Raw genomic sequence first — 24349 nt, 5'->3', positions numbered from 1 at the left:
GTGTTCAATCATGCTGCTTTTTTGGGATGAGCATCCATTCTTTTTTTTTTTTTTAATGTAAACAATTCATGTGGTCCAGACAGAGTTTATGTTCTGTGCAGGAGATGAGGGAGAATATCCTGCTTTCACCATTAATTTTTTTGGAATCCTGGCTGAAAGTGAACCTTGAGTGCACTTTGTCTCCCAGCCCAAGGCACAGCTGAGCCTCAGAGGGTGCGTTTGGAGCCCTGCCCCTCACAGCCAGCATCCCTCCCGTGGGGATGTGCTCTTGGGGCCACAGGCAGCTCCTCTGGCTGGTGAACAGTGTCACCAAAAGGAGGGATCCGCCCAAGGAAGCAGCAGCAAAAGCAGGACATACCCCAAGGGCAGTGCCACCCTCTGATGGGCGCATCCCTGGGCAGGTGTGGCATCCCTTACAGCAGAGAAGGGTGCACCTCCAGGACGCTGTGACCCTCATCACCCCAAGGAGAGTGCCACCATCACCTCTCTGATGTGTGCCACCGAGCCAGGCACACCACACCAGGCAGGTGTACCCCCAAGGAGGGAGGAGCCCAAGGGTGGCACCACCCCAGTGAGGGTGTCACTGCACGCAGGGAGGGTGTACCCCGAGCACAGTGCCACCAAAGGAGGCTCTCACCCCCAGGCAGGTGCATGGCAATTGGAGGTGCACACAGAGGACAGTGCCACTGGAGGGTGATGTCCCTTGTGGCAGATGCTGCTCCAAAGGGCTGTCACCCCAGGCAGGTGAGTGTCATAGAGAATGTACTCTCTGAACAGTGTCACCCGGGGAGGGAGTCACCCCCAGGCAATTGTGTGTCCTAGAGCATGTACCCCCTGAACAGTGTCACCAGAGTGACACTGAGTGTCATGCTCTGTCAGATGTCTCTTTAAAAGGATGTCATGTCACCTCTGGCAGGTGGGTGACAATAGAGAATGCACCCTGAGTACAGTGTCACCCGGGGAGGGTGTCACCCCCAGCAGATGCCTCTCTAAAAGGATGTCACCTCTGGCAGGTGCTTGACCATAGAGAATGTTCCCTGAGTACAGTGCCGCTTGGGGAGGATGTCACCCTCAGGCAGGTCCATGGCCATAGAGAATGTACCCTCTGAACAGTGTCACCGGAGGAGTGTCACGCCCTGGCAGGGGCCTCTCTGAAAGGACGTCACCTCCGGCAGGTGGATTGCAATAGAGAATGCACCCCGAGTACAGTGTCAGCCGGGGAGGGCGTCACCCGCAGCAGGTGCATGGCAATAGCGAATGTACCCTCTGAACAGTGTCACTCGGGGCTGGTGTCACCCCCGGCAGGTGCCTCTCTAAAAGGATGCCATGCCACCCCGGGCAGGTGCGTGGCAACAGAGAACGCGCCCCCGAGCAGTGCCACCCGCGGAGGGCGTCACCCCGGCAGGTGCCGCCCCCGGTGGGTGTGTCCCGGCAGGTGCCCCCGCTGCGGGCCGTGCCCTCCCCGCCGGTCGCACCTGGCGGCGCCGGGCGCTCCCCGCCCCCGGGCCGGGCCCGCCGCTCCGCTCGGCTCCGCTCCCCGCCCCGCCGGCCCGGCCCTGTGCATTGTGGTCCGGCGGCGGGGGGCGAACATGGCCGAGAAGCAGAAGCACGATGGGCGGGTGAAGATCGGCCACTACGTGCTGGGGGACACGCTGGGGGTCGGCACCTTCGGCAAAGTCAAGAGCTGAGTACCGCGGCCGCGGGCGGGGCCGGGCCGGGCCGGGAGCGCCCCTCGCCGCCGCCTCCCTCCTCCCGCTCCCGCGGCCTCCGCGCCGGCATCGCTCCCTTCCTTCCCTCGGCTCCGCTGCCTTCCCTCGGCTCCGCTCCCTGGGCGGCATCCCCGGGGGGAGCGGCTGGCGGAGCCGTGCCCGGGGCACACGGGCGGGGATGCGGCGGTGGCGGGCGGGCGGCTGGTGGGAGATGCAGCGCTCGCCCCTCGCTGGTCCGGGCTGTCGCAGCCCGCGGAGCCCGCGCTGCGAGCAGCACCCACCCAAACTTTGCTCCCGCGCTCCGAGGGAGGTGATGGGGAGGCTGGAGGCGCACCGGCATCCTGCCCCTCCGTGCCGGGAGTGCGCTGCTCGCTGCCGTTCTTCCCGGGGCCCGTAGGTGCTCCGGGAGGCTCCGGGAGCCGAGGCGGTTCGTGCTCCGAGCATCGCCCCGCGGACCGAGCGGCTCCCGCGGGATGGAGGGGCCGGGCGGGCAGCGATGAGCCGGCTGCGCCTGCACCTGGGGAAGGGAAGGCTCCAAAGAGACCGGAGAGCACCTTCCAGTGCCTGGAGGGGCTGCAAGAGAGCTGGAGAGGGAGTTCTGGCAGGGCGTGGAGTGGTGGGGCGAGGGGGAATGGCTTCGTGCTGACAGAGGGCAGGGTTAGGTGAAATATTGGGGAGAAATTGTTCCCTGTGCAGGTGGGGAGGCTCTGGCACAGGTTGCCCAGGGAAAATGTGTCTGCTCCATCCCTGGAAGTGTTCAAAGCCAGGCTGGATAGGGCTTGGAGCAACCTGGGATAGTCAGAGGTGTTCCTGCCCATGGCAGGGGGAGGGATGAGATGAACTTTAAGGTTTCTTCCATTCCAAACCATTCCAGGATTGCAGGATGGGGGATTGTGTCAGGCTGGGGCTCCACACAGGGATTCCTTGTCCAGCCATGCCAGAGCAGCCAGCTCACATCCTGAGGGCTTTGCTTTACCTGGCTGTGAGGTTTGCAAATATTTGTTTTTTTTTTTTTTCCTTGTGGATTCTGCCATTACGTGCAAATTTCAGTTTTTAAACAAGATACTAAAAAACCAGAAAACCAACAAAATTCAGTGTCTAAGCTGTGTTTCCCAGTTGGAAATGGGTTTAGCTCGAGCTGGGGGAGCAGCTGTCCCACTCAGTGTTCCCCCACCCCACTGGGATGTGGCTGGGCAGAGGGGTGCTGTGCCTGCCCTCGGTTCCTGGAGTTTTAAAATAAACCCAAATTGACAGCAGATGAAAGAAACCACCACAACCACTGCAGCTAAGTCCACCTGTGGCCATTAATCACGCCCCTAAAAATATATTGCCGTGTTTAATCCCAAACCACAAATTTACTGTCTAAAGAATTATCAGAATAAATACTTCTAACAGTGAGGACCATTTAAATCACTCCTGTGTACTAGCAGACCTCAAAACTGCTCCAGAGGCAGGTTTTTTTTCCTTGCAGACCAATTTAAACCTGCCAACAATAGCCTTTTTTATCTTTAACTAGCACAAATGCCCCCTACCCCACATATGACCCAAGTGTGGTAAAAACAGACATTTTCCAAAGAAATATTTCAAATAACATAAAAGAGATTTCCTAGCTCAAAATCCTTTTATAGGTGAGTAGTACCCTTTCTGTGTTTTTTTTTCCCTTAATGTTTTGCCTACAACTGACAGGTGAAGTTTGTGCTTGAGACTGGGAACTGAAATGAAGAAATGGAATCTCCCATTTATATTGAATTACAGCATTTTAATCAAATGAGCTTTGGAAAAACTTGTATTCACAGGGGAAAAGTAGAGGTTTTTGTTGATTGATTCAAGCATTGTGTGTTGGGTATAATAATTGCTGTTTCAGGGAGAAGTCAGGTGCCATCAGTGATATTTCTTGTTGCTGATGTGTTTTCTTCAAATTCTGCCTTGCACGAGGTTTTGGTTTTGGTGCTTTTTGCTGCCTTACTTGTCAAAGTTAAGAAATCATAATTTACAGCTGTGCAGGATTATTGTTGTTAGGGACAATGAAAGGGAGTGACATGGGATACAAACCAGGGCTTCAGCTCATGGCTGGAGCTGAGGAGTCATATGGAGCCATCAGGAGCCAGAGACACAACAGAAAAAGTCCCTGACTGCCTGGGTCATCAGGGAGCTGATCCTCCTAAAAACTGGCTGAACACTGCAAGAAACTCTTTTGTTTAAGCCCATTCAGTTTCTTGATCTCATTTACAGAAAGTCCAGGCAAGGCACAGAGGGGAGCAAAGAGGCTGGCAGCTGAGGGCAGGATTTTGGTGCTAATACTGAAATTCCATCTGGAAGTGGGGATGAGCACCCAGCATCTGTTAGAAGAGAGGAAGGTGGCAGGAGCTGATGGACAGGAGGTGTCACATCAAGACTTGAAGTTACCACGCAGCATTTTTACCAAATGTTGTTATTTTCTCTGTCCTCGAGGCCAAAGATAATTTGTAGGAAAAAAAAATAATTCTAATTTACAGAAAATCAGAATAATTTGCAGAAATAGAACTGTAGAGGAGGTCTTGGATTTGGGAGTTTAGCAAAATCTTGGAGGAAGGAAGTGGCAAATCCTTCCCAGGGGGTTGGCAAGAACAGGTGAGACAAATTGTGTTTGCTGTGGGCACATCCTACCCTGTGGGTCCCCAAAATCTCTGCTGTGTCCACAGTGAGGCTCACAGTAGTAACTCAGATATTTTCTCTGTGTGATGCCACCCATGGCATCCTTGGTGTCTCCTTTGCCTGGCTTGTTTGCCACAAAAATGACAGATTTGAGGTCCCTCAAAGACTTGGGTTGTGTTTGTGTCACCTCTATGGGCTCCAGTTGGGATCAGGTCCCATTTTTCCCAGGCGCTGTGGCATTGCTGCTAAAAGACAAACTTGGTGTCAGAGGGAAGATAAACTAAAGGAGACTGAGCAGAGGAAGGACAGGGAGAGGCTGAGACAGCACACAAGCAAGTGGCACTGGGGCAGAATTAATACAGCATTGCTAAATATATGCTTTGGATGGATTTCATTTTTAACTTTGGGCTGAGATAAGGGCCAGCAGAGCTGATAGGGAGAGGAGTTTCCTCACCCCTCCACAGAGCTTCTGCATTGCCCTGAAGCATTTGCAAAAATGTTAACTGCTTGTGCTGCCTGAGCTGGTGGGATAAAGAAAGTGATGCAGAAATCCATGCTGTCAAGGGGTTTTATTTCTTATCTGTGCTCTTGGTGCTATAATCACTATTCCTCCTCTTTTTTTTATTTTTCTTTTATAAAAATAAGTAAATGCCAAGAGTCCCCTTTTCACTTTTTGAATCTGGGGAGGCAGTGAGGGGAAGGAGGTGTCCTCACCACCAGACAGGGCCACCACTGCCCACCCTTGGGGTGAGGATCCTCTGCCATGCCTGTGGGAGACCTGGGACCTGCCCCTCACTTCTGGCGTGATCCTGGGCTTCAGTGATTCTGTGAGCAGGGGGAAGAGTTGTTCATACTGCCCATGTCTAAACTCCTGCAGTGCAGAGAGCCCTCAACGGCTTAAAAGTCTCCCACCACATAGGAAATTGTGTTCCCTCTTTGTCTCTCTCTCTCACCGAGTTCAAGGAGGCTTAACAAGTCACTGGGGACAGAAACAATAATATCTCTGTATCTAATGCTTACTGTAAGCAAAAGATGGATTACAAAATAGGCTGTTTATTTTTAATTATTAATGTGTTTGTGCTAGCAAACCTTTGCAGAGTTACACATTGTTTGTCACGGATGGGAAAGGGGATGAACTATTTGGCAATAGTATTAAAAACAATAATTATTCATTCTGGGCATGGCCATTTTTTTTTTCCCTAGTGTATAATAAAAAAAATTTCAAAGCATATGCTGAGGCAAGGCCAGAAAGTGTTGTTCTGAAACAAAGGGTGGTAGAAATCAGGGTTTTCCTCCTAGTTCAGTGAAAAAACTTTGCTTTGCCTCCCTGCAGCACTGCCCTGCTCTCCTCTCCCTGAGGATTCACCAGGGAAAATGCCTCCCTGGACTATTTACAGCACTCTTCTTGCACTGCACCAGAGGAATTATCTGCCTCCTCCAGCCCTCAGCTAATCCCTAAATTGCATCTCTGCTGCAAAGCTGAGTTTATTTTCATTCCTTCATCTAGTAGTTTTAAGTATTATGAGGAATAAAATGGACATGCAAAGTGGTGCTTTAATTTTCAAGGGCAGTGAAGTGTTTTATTTTTAGGATGCTCTTATTGAGGAAAGAATCTCTGGCAGGTCTTATCTGGTAGCTAAGAATAGTGACCTGGTGTGCCCTGAGTGCTGCTGCCCTGCCCTTCTCACACCTCCTGCTTACCCTGGGTGCTTCTGATCAGCTCATTAAGGCTGCCAAAATTACAGGCTCTAATAATGTAATAACAAGGTTTGCTGGCAATAATTAACTCCTTGCACTGTAAGGGTGATGTTGGTAATTAGAGAGCACAAATATTTACTGTGAGCAGGTTTTTCTGTGCAGGCTTTAGGAAACCATCCATGTGTCATTCTCTTGAATATCATGTTGGAAAACACTGAGAAGGGGCAGCTGGCTCTGAGAACCCTTTTTGGGTATAAACACCACGTTTTTAAGCTCTTTCTGCTCTCAATTTCAATATAAATCTTGCTTCCTGGGAGCCTTTTATTTTTTTGTGTGGTTTGTTTATTGATAACAAATGCATCCCACGCTGAATTAGTTTCACATCATTAATTACAATTCCCCAGTGACAGTGGGGCTGCTCTTCCCAGTTTTTGGGTATGATTTTTCCCTGAGCACAGGAGATAAACATCAGCATATCTCAATGCACCAAGTGCATTTTTTTAAAATACCCATATTGAAGTTTGCATCTTGCCTAAAAGCAGAGTTTGCTCCTGCAGTCCAGCAGTGTTCCTGCAGCTTGTCATCAAAGCAAGAAGCACGCTGGGGGAAGTATAAATAGAAATTCATTTTAGTAATGCAAATCCTGCAGTCCTATTTTGGGCAAGGAAAATCCCCATACCATTTAAAAAAAAAAAAAAAGAAGTGTGATGGTCTAGTTTTAAGACTGGGTTTATGAGGGATTTTGTCTACCAGTGTGCTATGGTGGAGATTCTCCTCTGCCATTTAAATAAATCTGTTTCTGATTCATCTAGCTTTTACATGCTATAAATCCTTGCAAATTAGCTTGGGGTATGACCTCCTCCAGCAACTCACTCTTTTATTTAGTGCAGTGTTTTTGGCAGATAAGTTCCCTCTCTTCTGCCTTCTATGACTCCACTGGGAAAACAGTGAGGAGACAAAACCTTTAAAATATTTCACACCCTCATCTTCTGCTTTTTTCCCCCTTCAGAAGTGGCTTTTTGCTTATAGTGCCCTAAACTTCTTGTGTGAGCCCTGCTGCGCTGTTTAGTGACTTTGCAATGCTCTCTCTCTCTCTAATAGTTGGTGAGCACCAGCTGACAGGGCACAAAGTGGCAGTGAAAATACTGAACAGGCAGAAAATCCGCAGCCTGGACGTGGTGGGGAAGATCAAACGAGAAATCCAAAACCTGAAACTCTTCCGGCACCCTCACATTATCAAACTGTGAGTACCCTCCCTGCCACGTGTGCAGCTGCTCCTCTCTGCACAAAGACCTCTCACACACAGCTAGCTGGGCTTCAGGAGATGGATTAGAGCACTAAAAACTGTGTTTGGTCAAGTTTCTGTCTGCTAGGTGATCCACTGGCACAGGTTTTCCTTGTGCAGTGCTTCCCCATCCTTGGAAGCGTTCAAGGCAAGGTTGGATGGGACTTTAAACAACCTGGGATAGTGGAAGGTGTCCCTGCCCATGGCAGGGGTTGGAATTGGATGGTCTTTAATGTCCCTTCCAACCCAAACCATTCTATGATTCCATGAATTGCAGGCTCTGAGAGTGAAACCTTGGCCTCCAGTCAATAGGATTTATGTTTTAATGCACTGATTAGCCAGAGCTTAAAAGAACATATTTTTTTTTTTTCTTCCAAAATTTATTATTCAGACATAAGTTTTGAAAGTCTCCACTTTGATGAACCTGAGTTGGGGTCGTAAATCAGCACCTGCACTGCAGCCTCTGGGATTCCTGCTCAATCCCCAGCTTGTGCAGCCAGCCCACATTAATGAGGCACTCGATAATATCTTTGGCATTCCTATAAAAGAAAGCTGTTGAATGGTAACTGCAAGGGTAAGTTGACATTTAGGTCAGCCTTAAAACTGGCATGAGATATAGCAAATACCTGGGACTTAGGGAAAACAAATTCTCTCTGCAGTTAAATAACTAACCATGCAGCAACTGTTGACTTTAGAGTAACTTCACAGTTCCATGGATTTATTGGAGAACAGATTGGTATTATTTCATGAAAAAAGCACCAGCAAGACTCCTCAGCTGCGTGCCCAGCATCCTGCAAGTCAAATCCTGTTCACACATTTGTCAAAGCAGTAAAAATTAAATCCAGTTTGACAATATCTGTGTCCTGTGATACACGTTGCATTCATGAAATACAGTGATAAAGATGTGAGGAGACTGGGGCACACAAACCTCTTTCAATAAGTTTTTAAATGTATATAAAAGAAATATTTGGGCAATTAAAGCAGCTTACATGTCTGGGTCCAAAGCTCTTCAGAAAAATGAGGTTGATGGTATTGATCTTTATGGGAGTTTCCCACATTCCCTTGCCAGCCTCTGCAAATTGCTGAAATCTCTTTGTTTCAAATTACAGACCTGTAAAAAGTAATGAAATTCATCTGAAAAAAAAAAAAAAAAAGCAAACAACAACGAAACAATGAATCTGAAATAAAAGAGAGGGAGGTCCTGGCTGGTGCTGCTGTGAATTCCTGGGGCTGCATTGACCTCAGCTGATCACTGTCAGTTTGTTCCAGCTGGGACACTGAAATGTCTTTGCAGCACTCAGGGATCATTTTGAAGGAAAACGGAGAATAAATCTGCAAGTTGAAGATGATACTCTGGGTTTTTCCCCCATTCTAGAGAGATTTAATATTTGAAAAATAACTTCAGGGGGTCTCCTTTTTGTTTCTGTACCTGCCCAGATGAAGTTCTGTCTAGTGCCTAGAGAGCTCTTTATCTCTTTTTTATCTTGATATGAGGGAAACCAAATGCATCCTCTCCTTGCCCTCAGCTAACCAGGAGTTCATTTCTAAAGCTCTTGTTGCAGATCTTACCCAAAATGGAAATTTGAAAGTCAGGGCAGTCCTTAATGTGGTAAGATTGCCTGGCAGATATTTCAGAGGATTATTTAAAGGGCTGAAGGACGATCATAGATCTGGAAAAGAGGTCCTTCCACAGACAAGTGAAAGATTATACTGGAAACCAGAGACAGCTTTCCAGAAGTGGAAACCAGTTGCAAATGCGAGATCCAAACAAATCCTTATTTGAAGTGTTGATGTGGAATTAATAACCTGTTTAAAAGCCTTTCCCTGTTCCTAATGATGTGTTTTTTTAAAATCTGCTTGTGTTTTTGAAGGTACCAGGTCATCAGCACACCGACAGACTTCTTCATGGTCATGGAATACGTGTCCGGGGGGGAATTGTTCGATTACATCTGTAAGCATGGACGTGTAAGTGCCAGTCCCGAGTCAGCCCCAGCCCTTGGGTGGGAAGAGGAGGGTGTTCAGGAGCAAAATGACTGCTCAAGGGAGCACAGTTAAGGTTAAGGCCCAAAATAGAAGTTGCTTCACAGCAACCCCATCTGGGGTGTCTCGTACTGGCTCGCACAAAACTCGTGTGTGATTTTTCGCAGTGCTCTCTGGTGTATTTTTGATGCTCAAACCAAAATATACAAGGTAACGTGTTGCTTAGGGCAAGTATATGGAAAACTGGCTCATTTTTGTGATTTTTAGCTATAGGTTGCCTGTCAAAACCCCCATGATCAGCAGCAAATTTATGGCATGGGAGGGGAAGACCACTTGGTGTGTTCTCCAGTCCAGTCACTCACCTCTCCCAGATCTCCCTCTTGGTTCCTTGTCAGGTTCTTTGAAGACTTTTCAAGGATGTGGCTTACCTGAGCAACATTTTCAAATGCCAGCAGTCCCACTGGGTATAAATCACCTGTGAATTGTGAGATTTTGGTTAGAAGGAAAATCGCTGGTGTCTGCCCCGTGGAGCAGTTGCAGGGCAAGGAGGTAAAAATGGGCCAAAGTGGACATCCAGAAAAAGGCTTCAGGTGAAGGATCAGCCCTTCACATGTTCCCTCTCAGTACATTTACTGCAGATTGGGTTGGATTAGTGTACTGGTCAATGGAGCTGACTCAGTTTTCTTTTCTATGTACAGTTCTGATTTCTCACACATTTTGCCCATCTAGATCTTTTCAGTGGCTGATTTGGATCTTTCCTGATGAACTCAGTTTCCCATGAAGGGAGTCTTCTGGAATTCATCAGTAAAAATAATAATTGAAAATACAGTTTCTCTGATAGAACTCATACAACTTTATTAGCTATAAAGATAATTAAAATCACCACAATATTCCAGCTTCACCTGTTGCTTCCAGAGGAAGTCCATGAGGAATTGCTCCCAGCAACATCCTCTGTGGTGTTTTGTCCAGCCTGGATCTGTACCAGCCCCATTGGGACAGCAGGCCACTGTCTGATAGGTGCCACCTTTAAGTTCTTGTTGACATCTCAGCTGAGCTGAGGTCTCACCTTTCCTCTCAGGGCTGTATCATTTTCAAACACTGGCACACTGTAAAATGCAAGGGTGAGAAATCTGCTCTATTTGCTGCTTCTGCTCGCAGGCATGTTGGGATTTTCCCTCTGCACTCTGGAAGCTTTTTGGCTCCTTGCCAAGTCCAACCTTCCTCTGCTTGAGTGCACACCAAGCCCCAGCTCTGTTCCCCCTGCTGTTCCCACAGGTCGAGGAGGCAGAAGCTCGGCGCCTTTTCCAGCAGATCCTCTCTGCAGTGGATTACTGCCACAGGCACATGGTGGTGCACAGGGACCTGAAGCCAGAGAACGTGCTGCTGGATGCCCACATGAATGCAAAGATAGCTGATTTTGGTATGTGACCCCAGCAGCATTCCAGAGGCACAGCCAGCGCCGCCGGAGCGTGGCTGGGGAGCAGCAGAGCCTGCTGCCCCAGCCCCCAGCACCTGGAAATCCCACACTCATGAACACTGCCCTCCCTGCAGCAGCAGGGATTACTTGCTGCAGGCTGCTCCTGCAGTGGCACTGAGAAAGGAGCAGAGAAGTAATTTGTAAATCTCTGCTGTGTTTTGGTGTAATCACCCGACGTCAAGTTTACCTAATTTGTGTTTGAGGCAGGCTCAGTGCAGCTGATGCAGGGTGAGCTGTGTGTGTTTATTTTTGTGCATGCTCTCCCTCTGTTTGGCCATGTGCTCTTGGCCTCAGTTCATTTTGCAGCCAGGAGAAACAGGAGTCTCTAAGTGGCATTAGGGGTTGAAATCCATTAAAATACCCCGGCTACCAGCTCTGTCCTGGTGAGTCCTTTCTAGCAATGTAAATCCTTCCGAAGATTTACTCGTCTCACAGCCCCAGTTGCCATATGAAGTGAGTGCTCTGGGATGAATTATGGCTCTTCTCCTCTGTGCTCTGGGATTTGCAACTTAGAGGAGCAAAATTAGCCTGGAGTGAATATTTCTTGGTTGCATGTGAAAAAAAAAAAAAACAACCCAAAAAAACCCCAAACAACAACAATAATAACAAAAGTAATAATTTTCAAATCAGTTCAGAGAAGTCTATCTAAATTATATCAACAGTTCCCTTCCAAATATCCCACTCCACTTCCCTGCCTTTCCTCTGTTTGACACAGGGTCCAGCATGTCAGGACCTTCAGATCAGACATCAGTGTATAATAAGCATTTCCTTTTTTTTTTAGGGCTGTCCAACATGATGTCAGATGGTGAATTTCTACGCACCAGCTGTGGTTCCCCAAATTATGCAGCCCCTGAAGTCATCTCTGGAAGGTAAGACATTCCATTTCTCTCATCAGAGTCTATGTGACCACATGGAGTTTAAATTTGTTCTTGGTATTGGAAACAGCTTTGCACATCTAGTAAAAGTAGCTGAATCCTTCCAGCCTGGATTTTGTGTTTCGGTGAATCTGTTGGCAAAGGTCTGAAGGTTTTCTTGCTTATTTTACTTCTCAGTAGCTGTAATAGCAAACCCTGTTTTGCTGCAGGTGTTTACTTTGGAGGAATTATTAATACCAGATGTTGACTGTTTATATTGCTAATTAAAGAGGGTGAAAATGACTCTTAGGATGCAAATACTGAGGTTCCAGGTGGAAAGGCTTTTCCAGGCCACCCCCTCCTCTCCTGCCCACCTGTAATATAAAACACAGTGTTAACGAGGAAAACCATTCAGTAACAAAAGGAGCAGGAAGATCTTTAATCCCTTCCCAACACTGGTAAAGAAAATACCTGTCTTCTGGTTCCTTGAGCTTGGGGTTTTGGCTGGGGCAGTAGGTTCAGCCTTCAGAGCTTTGTTTTGAACTGATTCATTGAATTGACAAACCTCCTCTGTGGTTGCATCTCTCAGCATGAAACATCTGTACAGCACATGGGGAGTTGGGCACACCCCACAAGGCTGAATTGGACTTCCACGTGTTGATACAGAAGTGTTGCCACCTGTATTTTGCTGTCAGGAAATAGAAGACACACAGAATGTACATTTTGCCCTAATTCTCTCTGTAATACCTTAGCAAAGATTGGAAATACAGATTTTCAGATTTTCCCTCCTCTGAATGGTCCTTCTGACTGCCCATCTCATTGTCTGCCCCTTTTTTATTTTGATTTCCCTTTGCCATGAGCTTTACTTTTCCTGATCCAGTGTATTTTTGCCTATATCTGTAGCTTTTAAATAGAACATTTTGTTCAGAATGTGTTTGCTGTGATTTTGATTATTTTATCCCTGTTTACACCAGAGCAAGTGTTGGCAGAGCATCCTAGGAATTAGACTAGCATCCAAAAACCCTGTTGTGACTACAGCTCTGTGTGTGAAATGAAACCAAGTAAATCCTCATTGTCAAGAAGGGGACAAAGCCAGAAACTACTGGGATGCCAAAAAAATAGTATTTCCATCTCAGTGAAGGCCAGACACGTGTTTTTCAATTTGTATAGGAGACAAGGCAGATCAGCAAGGAGGATTTAGTCCTTGAGTGTTCCAAGGGTACAGGCAAAGCAGCTTAGGAACAACAAAAGTAAGAAGGAAAACCAAAACCAAGCCCACATGTTGCACTTTTTGGCTGGCTGCTGCTGCATCCCTCCCTCATCACTTCCACCTGCAGGCTCAGGGCTGCCTGGTTTCATGGCCCTGCTCAATGTGGCAAGCTGGCATCTTCTCAGAGCTGCATTTGAGGGGGACAGGCACAACCCACCCTCCCTGGTGGCTGTGTCGGGGGGGAGCTGACTCCTGGCTCCTGCTGCCTTCCCTGCTAGAGCACAGAAGCAGTAGAGTGTGGCAGCTCAGTTTTCAGAGCCATAAAAGCTCCTCTCATGTGGGCTTAAAGGTCCAAAAAACTGTTCAGGCAGTGCTCTTACCAGCAAAAGAATCAGGCTTCTGATCTGTGAGAGTTGGGCATGGAGGCAGGGCTGAGGGGCACCCAGCTTTTCCAGAATGGCTTTGCTGCTGTCCCTGGCCTCAGCAGGGAAAGCCTCACCCTTGGAGAAGCAGAGCAGGTGTTTTGGGGGTGTTCAGAGAATGGTCACATGCATGACCAGCACGATTTCTACACTGATATGGCTGCAGTGATGCTTTTCAGGAGGAGCAAGTGCAGGTTTCGTGAAGAGACTTCTGTAGTTGCCATTTCAACTTATGTATTTTGGTTGGGCCTCACAGCCCAAGGACAAGTGTTGCCTCCCAAAATCTCTGGGGGGGCATCAGATGTGGCCAAAAGAGATGAGCAGGAGCAGCAAAACTGTGTTATTTGGGGTGTCCTGAATTGGTGATGTCAGAGAGCACATTTGGCACTTGTAGGAAGTGGGAGCACTTAGATACCAGCACACCAAAAATAAACACTCAGAGGCAGAATTACCTGTTGCTGCTTGATCTGCCTCGTTCAATGAACAGAAATTTCTGGGGCAAAGGAGCAAACAGCCTGGCAGGGCTCTTGGAAATGTGAGGTTTGGCTTTTTGGAGAGTTTGGTGGAGGCAGGGTTGTACACAGGAGTGTGGGCAGCCAGTGCCAGCCCTGCCATTCATTTCCCTGAGCAGTTTTGGCTGAGGCACATTTGGTTTGGGGGGAGCCATGTGAGCAGCCCTGGTGTGGGCTGGAGATCTGTCCCTGCTGGAGCTGGCAGGGGTTCCCCCCACCTACACCCTGATTGAGGAGAGGATGGGGGTGACACAGAGCCTGAGGAGAGGGTGGGGGTGACACAGAGCCTGCACCCTGACTGAGGAGAGGGTGGTGGTGACAGCTTTCTCCTGTCCTTGTCCTCGTGCAGGCTCTATGCTGGCCCAGAGGTGGACATCTGGAGCTGTGGTGTCATCCTCTACGCCCTCCTGTGTGGCACCCTGCCTTTTGATGACGAGCACGTCCCCACCCTGTTCAAGAAGATCCGTGGGGGAGTGTTTTACATCCCTGAATACCTCAACCGCTCCGTGGCCACGCTCCTCATGCACATGCTGCAGGTGGACCCCCTCAAGAGAGCCACCATCAAGGACATCAGGTGGGCTGGGGTGGGCTGGCTGCCTGTGGGGGTCTCTGGTGACTGTCCTGGGGGTCACCTGTTGGCAGGTGGGCTGGGTGGTTTTCAGGAGTAGTCAGTTAATTCAAATAGTTTTTGTCCCAAGTGATTCAAGGAGCAGCCCTGCACCCCTTCTGTGCTGGCTGGAAGTGGGTGATGATGAACAGGATGAGGATTTTTTATATATATGTATTATATACAAGTATTGAAAATTCTATTTTATTGCATTATAAACTAGACTTAAAAATATCTTAACAGCACTTAGCAAAAGCAGCTATAGCGTGCAATAATCCCAAAAATTTAATATCCAACAGCCATTTTTCATTACTATATTTCAAGACCACATCCCTATGGGTATCAGACAAAGGGGGTAATCATTGTACTTACTGTATATCCAGAAGGAGGAGAAACCCAGGAGTTACTAACTTACTATGTAAATATTGGATGTATTACATCTAGCTATGTGCTATGCATGAACGTAAACCACATTAGAGCATCCAGAAATTCTCAGGTTTTTAATGCATTTTCAATGGATGGCCTTAATTTTATCCTTCAAGCAAACCCATGCAAATGTCCTTCTTTTATTCCTTAATTCCTTAGGATGAGGGGACTTAATTACATGTTAGAGGGGCAGCACATGAGGCGAGATTACTGTCAGTACATAGAGCCTGTAGACAAGGCAGCGTGTGAGTTTTAGACAATTATCATTCACCTCATTGTAAATTAGTGAGACTTGGGTATTGGGCATGGGAATTGGGTAGGTTTGATGCTCTGTATCAAAAAAAAAAAAGGGAATCTTGGAAGGGTTGAGTCTCACTTCAAGCTCAGTGTGCAGAGTGCCATCGGTGTCCCTGTACCGGGCTGGGTTTTGCTCCCCGTTCATCGCTGGGGTTCACCCTTGGCTGGTGGTGGTTTCCCCACATCTCCTCTCACATCAAGGCTCCCCTCTGCCTTCCCCAGGGAACACGAGTGGTTCAAGGAGGAGCTGCCCAGTTACCTGTTCCCAGAGGACCCTTCCTACGACGCCACGGTCATCGACGACGAGGCGGTGCGCGAGGTGTGCGAGAAGTTCGAGTGCACCGAGTCGGAGGTGATGAACAGCCTGTACAGCGGTGACCCCCAGGACCAGCTGGCCGTGGCCTACCACCTGGTCATCGACAACCGCCGCATCATGAACCAGGCCAGCGAGTTCTACCTGGCCTCCAGCCCGCCCACGGGCTCCTTCATGGACGACAGCGCCCTGCACATCCCGCCGGGCGTGAAGCCGCACCCCGAGCGGATGCCGCCGCTCATCGCCGACAGCCCCAAGGCCCGCTGCCCCCTGGACGCCCTCAACACCACCAAGCCAAAGCCCCTGACTGTCAAAAAGGCCAAGTGGCACCTGGGGATCCGCAGCCAGAGCAAGCCCTACGACATTATGGCCGAGGTGTACCGGGCTATGAAGCAGCTGGACTTCGAGTGGAAGGTAAGGAGTGCTGGGGTGGGTTTCCAGCATCCTTTATCCCATAAACTCAGGGAGCCTCACTGGGAAAATGCCTCACCTGTTTCCAGATAAATGCCTCACCTGTTTCCAGATAAATGCCTCACCTGTTTCCAGATAAATGCCTCCTCTGTTTCCAGATAAATGCCTCCTCTGTTTCCAGATAAATGCCTCCTCTGTTTCCAGATAGATAGATGCCTCACCTGTTTCCAGATAGATAAATTCCTCACCTGTTTCCAGATAGATAAATGCCTCACCTGTTTCAAGACAAATTCCCCCACCTGTTTCCAGATTGTTGTATTTTCAGGTACTCCCAACAAGGGAAGGAAAGAATGATGCATCTGATTCTATGTTCTTAGAAGGCTAATTTATTATTTTATTATATTAAAAATATAATATAATATAATATAATATAATATAATATAATATAATATAATATAATATAATATAATATAATATAATATAATATACATTATATATTTAATATATAATATGATATACGTTAAATATCTATAATATTATATTATAGAATACTATACTAAACTATACTAAAGAATAGAGAAAGGATACTTACAGAAGACTAAAAGATAATAATGAAAACTCGTGACTCCTTCCAGTCCCGACACAGCTGGACCATGATTGGTCACTAAGTCAAAACAATTCACATGAAACCAATCAAACAACCACCTGTTGGTAAACAATGTCCAAACACATGCCAAAGCAGCAAAGTTGGAATAATAAATCCCTAAGTTAGCCCTGGAGCTCTGCTGCTGTGCCTGACTCCCCAAATCCTGGTGCAGCCCCTGAGGTGAGCTTTCCTGGCTCATGGCCTTAGGCATCATGTGAGCATCAGGAGCAAGGTAAGGAGAATTTCAGCCCAAATCTTCCTCACCAGAGGAGCTCCTCTTCTCCCTCCAGGTCCCAAGGGTTGTACTGTGTGAATTTCACTGTTCTACTTCTTATAAACCTCCTCCCTCCTCCTTATTTTTGATAATATTACATCTTTACAATCAAGTAGCTTCCAGAAACCCCACTTCCCTGTACCAGGCAGGAGATGGACCATGGCCAGGTGCATTTGCCCACACCAGCCAGACATTTTTTAGCTGCAAGGTTTTACAGGGAGTGAACAAACCTGATGTATTTCTGCTACAGCCTCAAAAACCAACTCAGCCCAACATCTCTGTGTAGGCAGTGGAGCTTATTTCATACGAGGAGGTTTCACAATAGCCTTTCCCACCCTAAGAATAACTTCAGATGTGACTCTTCATCAGAATTGACTCTCCCATCCACACAGTTGCTTCATAAAAATAGCACAGAGAAAAGATCTCTTTGTAAATGAGATGCAGCAGATTGTGAGGTGGGAAGCAGAGAGGGGAAATACTCAGCCTGAGGCTGATCCACAGGCACTGGGTTTGGCTGTGCTGATGGCAGAGGCTGCTCTGCCCTGCCCAGCTTGCCCTGATTTCAGGAGCACTGTCCATGGATGTGGGCCCACGAGTGGACTTTTTGGTCCATGTGGCCGTGGCTGCTGCTGAGGGAGGAGCAAACATCCTGCCAGTTTTATGCTTGGCAGATGGGACACTGCAGCTTCCTCAGCCAGCAGCTGGTGAATCACAGCCTTAAGAAGAATATTTAAAGATAGGAGGAAACGAAGCCGTTTGCTTCGTTTTATAGTGGCTGTCCTTTTGAGAAATCATGTTTCCCAGAAGATGTCTCGCTCATATTTAGAAAAAATAAGGGAAGAAGTGTTCCTGTTGCTGCCTGGAGTCTCCCTGCTGAGGGCAGTTTCCCCTTGCAGGTGGTGAACGCCTACCACCTGCGGGTGCGCCGCAAGAACCCCGTCACCGGCAACTACGTGAAGATGAGCCTGCAGCTCTACCAGGTGGACAACCGCAGCTATCTGCTGGACTTCAAAAGCATCGATGGTGAGTAGGAGATGGAGAACATGCAGAAGGGCGAGGCTGGAAGTTTAAGAGCCATCCTCTGCCTCTTGAAGCACTTACAGGCGTGTCATTTCAGCAGCAGCCCTTTCGCGCCTTTCGAACTCTGCTGCCGTTCCCATTTCATTACCACACCCTCACTGCAGCTGCAGAACTAATCCCGCTTTTTCTCTCTTCTCCCTTTTTTTGTTTTTGGCTTTTCAAGACGAGGTGATGGAGCAGAGGTCTGGCTCCTCCACGCCCCAGCGCTCCTGCTCGGCCGCGGGTTTGCACCGGCCGCGCCTGAGCATCGACGCGGCCGCGGCCACCGAGTGCCAGTCGCTGATGGGCTCCCTGAGCGGCTCCTTCGTGGGCAGCATCCCCTCGGTGCCCCCTCGCCTGGGCAGCCACACCATGGACTTCTTCGAGATGTGTGCCAGCCTCATCATGGCCCTGGCCCGCTGATGGCCCCTCTGTGCACTGTGAGGATCTGCGCTGACTCGGCCGCCCCCTCCTTTCTTTTGCTTCCTTGTTCTTCCTCCTTCTCCTCCCCTCACTGCCCCACAGAGCCAAGTCCAGACCCAAAACATGCTCCCCTCTAGCAAGGCACCAAGGAAATTAACTTAATTTTTCTCCTTGCGCCTGGCGAAATGTGTCCAATACTCTTTTTTCTTCTTTCCTTGTGAACCCCATGGGAAATGTTAAGGCTGTAAAGTAACAAATGTTATCACTGAGTTTTTGGAAAACGCCTCCCCCCTGGTTCATCCTGAGGTAATGGAGACATAGCCATGCTTCCTGCAGGGAGTTTGATGTTTCCCTAATGCTGTGCAGAGCAGGGGCAGGCTGGGCTGAGCCAGGGCAGAGGTGTTGACCAGGAGCTCTGTGAGATGGAGTGGAGGGTGGTGAAGCAGCTCTGCTGCGTTCACTCCCAGGTGCCAGCCTCTCTCACACTTCTCTCCCCAAAGCAGCAGCTGCTTAGGGGCTTCTGCACTAGTGCAATATGACCTCCCTCCCCTCTCTTTTTCCCTCTGCTGAAGATGGGCAGGGAATGTGGGATGTGCAAAGGTCCTGGTGCAAACCTGCCATGGGGAGGCCAGTCTTTGCAGAGGAGTGTCCCTAAGGTGCAGTCTGTGTCCCTGTCCACTCTTTGCAGAGGAGTATCCCTAAGGTGCAGTCTGTGTCCCTGTCCACTCTTTGCAGAGGAGTGTCCCTAAGGTGCAGTCTGTGTCCCTGTCCACTCTTTGCAGAGGAGTGTCCCTAAGGTGCTTTTTTTTGCCCAAGGGCTCCGGACAGCACTGAGCTGCTTGCCACGCTCGGGGCTGAAGGCAGACTGCCTTTTTCTCACCTCCCTCCAGCCTGCTCCCCCTCCCTTGCCTCACCAGGGCTCCAGGGGCTGAATCCCAAGCAGGGTTCAGGTGAGCAGAGACAGGATCTGGATCACCCACCTGAGGACCCAGCACTTCCCCCGAGGGTTGGGATCATCCCAGGAGCCATCAGCAGCGCACAGCTCCGGAGCGCTCACCTCTCACCTTTCCCCTAGGATGCTCTGCCTGTTGTCACTCCCCAAAATCACTGCCAAATCTGCCTTCCCTGCTGCTGGACACTCACTGCCCCTGCCCAAGGGCTCTCCTGTCCTGCTGCTGCTGCCCACAGGACTGTGACCTTCGCTGCTCCGCTGACCAGGCAGGGATATCCCAACCCGGAATTTTACTGTTCCTTTGCAACTGGCTATCTGAAGGATGGGATTTTATTTTTTAAGATGAACTGCGGGGATTTTTAAGGTTAAATTCTTGTTACTCAAGGGTAGACCCTCATGCATGTGTGACTTCTTTGTTTAAAAGAGTTATTATTTTTTATTACATGGGATTAATCTAACGGGCAGTGTTGGCATCTGCTTGGCTTTGACATGGTATTTAATTCCATTTACTTGATTATGAAGTAATAGTCTAATCAAGGAACAAATGCTTTATGAAAGCTTTGCCAAAAACCTGTTGGGTGGGGGGTTTGGTTTTGTTCTGTTTTTTTTTTTCTTTTTGTTCTGTTTTAAGAAACAAAGCAAAGAACTTTTGCTGGTCCCAGGTATGCAGTCATTTGACTTGAAAAATAATGTAATCTGTCTTTTTGATAGCTTCTTATGACCCCTTGAGGTTTTTTCCTAGGGTTTTCTTTTTTGTACAGTTGCACTTTAATTTATACTTTCTGCAAGTTTGTATGAGAAGCAAGGAAGAGAACAACAAATTAAGCCTTTTTTACTAATCATTTAAGGTAATCAAGACAAACACGGGATATTTTGCCATCTACTGGCAGTTAAACGGACTTTTTCAGTTTGAAGTCCCTTTTTTTTTAAAAAAGAACCACAAAATTGCCTTACTTTTGTTACATATTGTGTTTGGATCCTCACTAACGTGACTTTACAGCTGCAATTTTTCCAGAAGCCGCACAAAGTAGAAAGCTTCCAAAAAAAAAAAAAAAAAAAAAAAGAAAAAAAAAGAAAAATATCAGTTTTGCTGTTAAACTCTTGAACACTAAATCCAACACAGCAGTGGTTGGACTGTAAGAAATACTGGAAAAATTTGTAGTGCTCCTAGGTTTTGTAACGAGCCTTTTATTACGTTATGATTATTAAATAAATACTCTGGGGTGAGGATGGCTTTGGTGCTGTGCCTGGTGGCTGCCAGGTGATTTGTGTCCCCAGTGCTGTGGTGTGAGTTTGGATGGAGAATCCAAACTCCTGCATGCAAAAAAAGATCCAAACCCCACCCCAGAGTCAAAGCTGAGGAACACCCAACCCTTCAGCAGCTTTTGGATCAAGGCTGAGATTTGGGGTGATGGAGATAAACCCCTTTGGAGAGGAGCAGGAGCAGCTGTAGGGCCAGGCATAAATTTCCATCCAGGAAACTACGAGTGAAATGTATTTCAAATGTTAAAGGCTTTTCAAATCTTCACTCCCAGCTGAGCATCTTGCCAAGTCCTGGCAGCACCTGTAGCCCCCTTGATAAGGGGCTGGTGTGTTCCAGTCTGGGGCTCAGGAGCAGGTAGATGTACTGATGTCTTTTTTCAAATTGACTCTTGTCCTCTGGGATTTCCCACCCAGCAGAACTAATAGTATTAAGCAGCAGCAAATGCCCTTGGGAGGAAATATTTGCTTCCTGGAGCCTGGTGGGATTTCTAGGTTGCAGAATAAGCCCCTTGTGGCACTTGGCATCTTCTCCGACCTGTGCAAACATTAACTGCTGTGTGGATCTGCAGAACCAGTCCTGCCTGCAGGGCAGTCAGAGTTACTCAGCTTTCCTTATGCAGAGACACAAGGAGATGAAGCACTTCCCTGCTCAGGGTCAGCAGAGGCAGTGGAGGGAGCAGGACTGGTGGAAGCACCTCCCCAGTGACTGGTCCATCACAGCCTTGCCCAAATCTGTGCTGCACTTTGGAACACTCTGAGGACTTTCACTTCTTTTTGTTATTTATTTTACCTTCAAATAGGCTGTGTTCTGTTTCCCAGCTGCAGAGGAGCTGCTGACCTCCAGTTACATTTTCCAGAGGAAGAGTTTAACTTCCACACTGTTACACTGTGGTCAGCTCTTTTTGAGTTATGCTGGTACATGCACAAGCGTCGGGAAAAGCAGGGTAGACAATATTTGAACTACAGAAACTTGAATTACTCCAAGTGCAATTCTTCAGAAGCCACTGAACAGCTGTGCTTTGCAAGCCACTAGCTCACCCAAATTTTGCTTCAGCCCGAGGGGGAGAGAGACAAAATGCAAAGGATAAAGAGTTCAGATAGGCTCCAAGAGAAACCTCCAGCTCCTGGATAAGTTAATTCAGAAATACCTTGTGCTGTTCTTGTTGGAAGCTATATATATGTAAATATTATACATGCATATATATAAAATGTAGGTGGCATCCCTGTCATTGACCTCTCAGCTTTATTCTTCCAGCAGGGCAGGTGTGTGCCCTGGACACTGCCACCCCTCACTAATCCCAGCCTCTGAGAGGACCTGGACAATGGGAATGCTGTTTTTACACCCTCTTTTAGGTAAAGCCCATGAGTAGCTTAGCTCACTCCAATAGGCTCGGCGTGGCCTTGGCCAAAGCCCAGCTGCTGATAGGGTTTGGGGCAGGTTTATTTTCAGGAGCTGGAGCTGAGCAGGTAAAGGCAGCAGGATATATTTTTTTTTTCCCTTCAGCGGGTCAGAAATGCATCTTCAGCTGTGTGTCCAGTTCAGCATTTCACGAGGTGTGTACAAGCACAGGGGAATTCATGGGCAGTGTTGTAAAAACGTGAACCAGCTGGTTAGTGTGTGCTGTGTATACGTTTCTGTGTGTGATTGTAGTGGCATTCGTGTTGGAATTGATGAGGTTTGAACAAAGTAACCCTTCTGTCTACTCCTTTTCATTTCACTGCTCTTTACTGTCAGCGTGCAGCCCTGCAGGAGGAAGAGGGAGCTGAGTGCAGGACATGAACTCGTGCCTTCGCTGCGCGTCGGGGCTGCTGGAAGTGGCAGCTTTGTTTCACGAGGTGCACAATTTCCCCAGCTCGTGCAGGATCCCCCCTCTGAGACATGCAGGCCGTGTTTCTAAATACTTGAAGTACCATTTGTTGTGCAATTATTTGGCTTCACCCTTTTATTAGCTGAGAGGAGAGAGGGAAGAAGAACCGCACATCTGGATGAGCCAAACCAACCCCCCGCTCGAGCTCCTGCTGTTTCTTTCCTGGAAAGTTTTAGGGTCTGGTTTTGTTCCAGGTATATGATGGACCTTACTAGAGTCACCTTTCTTAAGGTCTTACTTTGGTATGGGCTTTTCATTTAGTGCTTTCCTTTGGCTTCCTTAGCCCTCCCCTTATATATCCCTTTTTCATCATTTGCTTATTAAAAAAAATGCAACAGCTTCTTGTAATTCTGAATTCCCAGCCTGCCTCCTGGCCATGGAGTTAATGATTCAGCCAGAGGTACCTCAGTCCCATGCCTGAGAGGTGAACTGGGTTTCAGAGTTCCCACGTGACACCTACTGATGGAACACTGACTTTTGCAGAGAGCACACCTGGTATTCCATGCATGGATCTTGGCTCATTTTAATTGTCAAAATTAGGAGAACTAGACTGTGAATCAGAGCTCTACCTGCAAGCACGAGTACACTTTTGGTGTTAGAAAAAGTCTGTTTTCAACAAAAGCCTTGAAGTTCCTGCTGAAGCTGCCTTAATTTAAAAATCAAAGTTTATTTGTAAGACTCATCTCTGATAATTTTTGTTTTTTTCAAGTTTGGAAATAATAGTTTATTTATCCTCATCTCACAAAGCTGTGAAGTAGATCCTGTAGCCATGGTAATATTTATTCTTGTTGCTGAAAGCATGTTCATGTGTTCTGTATCATGTTATATTCACGTGGTTTGTACCTCAATGCATTTGTTTTGTTTTTTTCTTTCAGAGCACAAAGCAAAACTGAATCCCAGGATTTCTGTGGTGTCCTTGGCCCAGCATCTTTGGGCAGACAAACCTCAGCTCTATGAGAGAGGTAAACTGGACTTGTCCACTGCAATGCTTAAATTCATACTCTAAGGAGTATTTATGATTTATAATATTATGTATTTGTAATTTTAAGAAAAAGATGCTGAACTTTAAAAAGTTCTCACTAGAAGCACCCCTTCAAACATATCATTAGCATGAATCTCAGAAAAAACCCCCCTGAGCTCTAGAAACACTCCATCCTTCTCAGTATTTCCTATTTTGTCAGCTGAGAGCCTGGAGAGGGTTTTGTTTCCCAATTCATGGTTGTAGTATTTTTGCTATGGAAGGGCACAGAGCCTTGGTTCAGTTTTGTCCTTTGTGCATCAGATAATCACAACGAAGCCTTTTTCCTTCCATTTATGGTGTGGAAAGTGTTTCTCGGTGTACTGCACTGCATGTGATAGCTGTCTCCATGGTTGACATTTGCACTTTAATAAACTCAGAGATGAAAAGAGATAAAAGCAACAAATCCTTTGGATTTCCTTACTGCACAGTCCCTTTCTGCAGGCTGGGGTTGGCTGGTGGAGTTTCCCTCTGGAGATTCTTGCACATCCCAGCTGTGGGACCACAGATGCTCCCAGGGCTTGGTGGGGGTGGCAAAGGGGCAGGGGGGTAGTTAAAATGTCCACATGAGTAATTGAAACAACTTCCCCAACCCAAAATCCGTGCCAGGAGCCAGGCCCATGTATTCACATGTGCTGACTCAGATCTTCACTCCTTACAGCCGGGAGTAAAGAGAGAGAAGCATTTTAAAGACATCATGCAAAAATAACCTTTCAATGCCAAAAAAAGTGTTGGGGACAAAACTGGGCACCTGTTTCCTCTGTGCCTGTGATGCAGGAGGATGTAACACCAGTTCAAGCACACAGCTGCAGGGAGTGCCCCAGATTTGTCCCTATCCTGTCCCCTTTTTACACAATTTCAGTTCTCCCTCAGGCTCATCAACTCACAGCTGTTACTGTGATTATTTCCTCTTTGAGGAGAAACGTGGGGGAACAGAGCTTAGCACTCACATGAGAATTACTGCAAGTTTTGATGTGGTTAGGATGTACCAATAAGACTATAAAAGAGGAA

At 47.6% G+C, this 24349-nt stretch overlaps 1 protein-coding gene across 2 annotated transcripts; it reads left to right on the top strand.

Moving 5' to 3' along the window:
- Positions 1-1506: 1506 nt before the first annotated feature.
- On the top strand, positions 1507-23744 carry PRKAA2 (protein kinase AMP-activated catalytic subunit alpha 2). 2 transcript variants are annotated; one of them, XM_059853725.1, is made up of 9 exons: positions 1507-1683; positions 7143-7284; positions 9198-9291; positions 10582-10726; positions 11565-11652; positions 14131-14355; positions 15334-15838; positions 17652-17778; positions 17999-23744. In XM_059853725.1, exons 1-9 carry the CDS (start codon positions 1590-1592, stop codon positions 18235-18237), a joined length of 1659 nt encoding a protein of 552 aa, XP_059709708.1. In that variant the 5' UTR covers positions 1507-1589; the 3' UTR covers positions 18238-23744. The 2 variants fall into 2 exon arrangements, with proteins under 2 accessions (XP_059709708.1, XP_059709709.1); XM_059853726.1 differs by lacking the exon at positions 1507-1683 and adding an exon at positions 7718-7900 and having other exon boundaries at positions 7151-7284.
- Positions 23745-24349: the final 605 nt, after the last annotated feature.

Source organism: Haemorhous mexicanus, chromosome 9 (assembly GCF_027477595.1).
Source record: "Haemorhous mexicanus isolate bHaeMex1 chromosome 9, bHaeMex1.pri, whole genome shotgun sequence".
NCBI lineage: Eukaryota > Metazoa > Chordata > Aves > Passeriformes > Fringillidae > Haemorhous > Haemorhous mexicanus.
Note: the sequence above shows the minus strand (reverse complement) of the source record. Positions and strands in the feature narration are given on the sequence as shown.

Coding starts and splice junctions, on each gene's coding strand:
- PRKAA2 (XM_059853725.1), top strand. CDS start 1,590: ATGGCCGAGAAGCAGAAGCACGATGGGCGGGTGAAGATCGGCCACTAC. Junction 1,684..7,142: donor CACCTTCGGCAAAGTCAAGA/GCTGAGTACCGC, acceptor TCTCTCTAATAG/TTGGTGAGCACCAGCTGACA. Junction 15,839..17,651: donor AGCTGGACTTCGAGTGGAAG/GTAAGGAGTGCT, acceptor TTCCCCTTGCAG/GTGGTGAACGCCTACCACCT.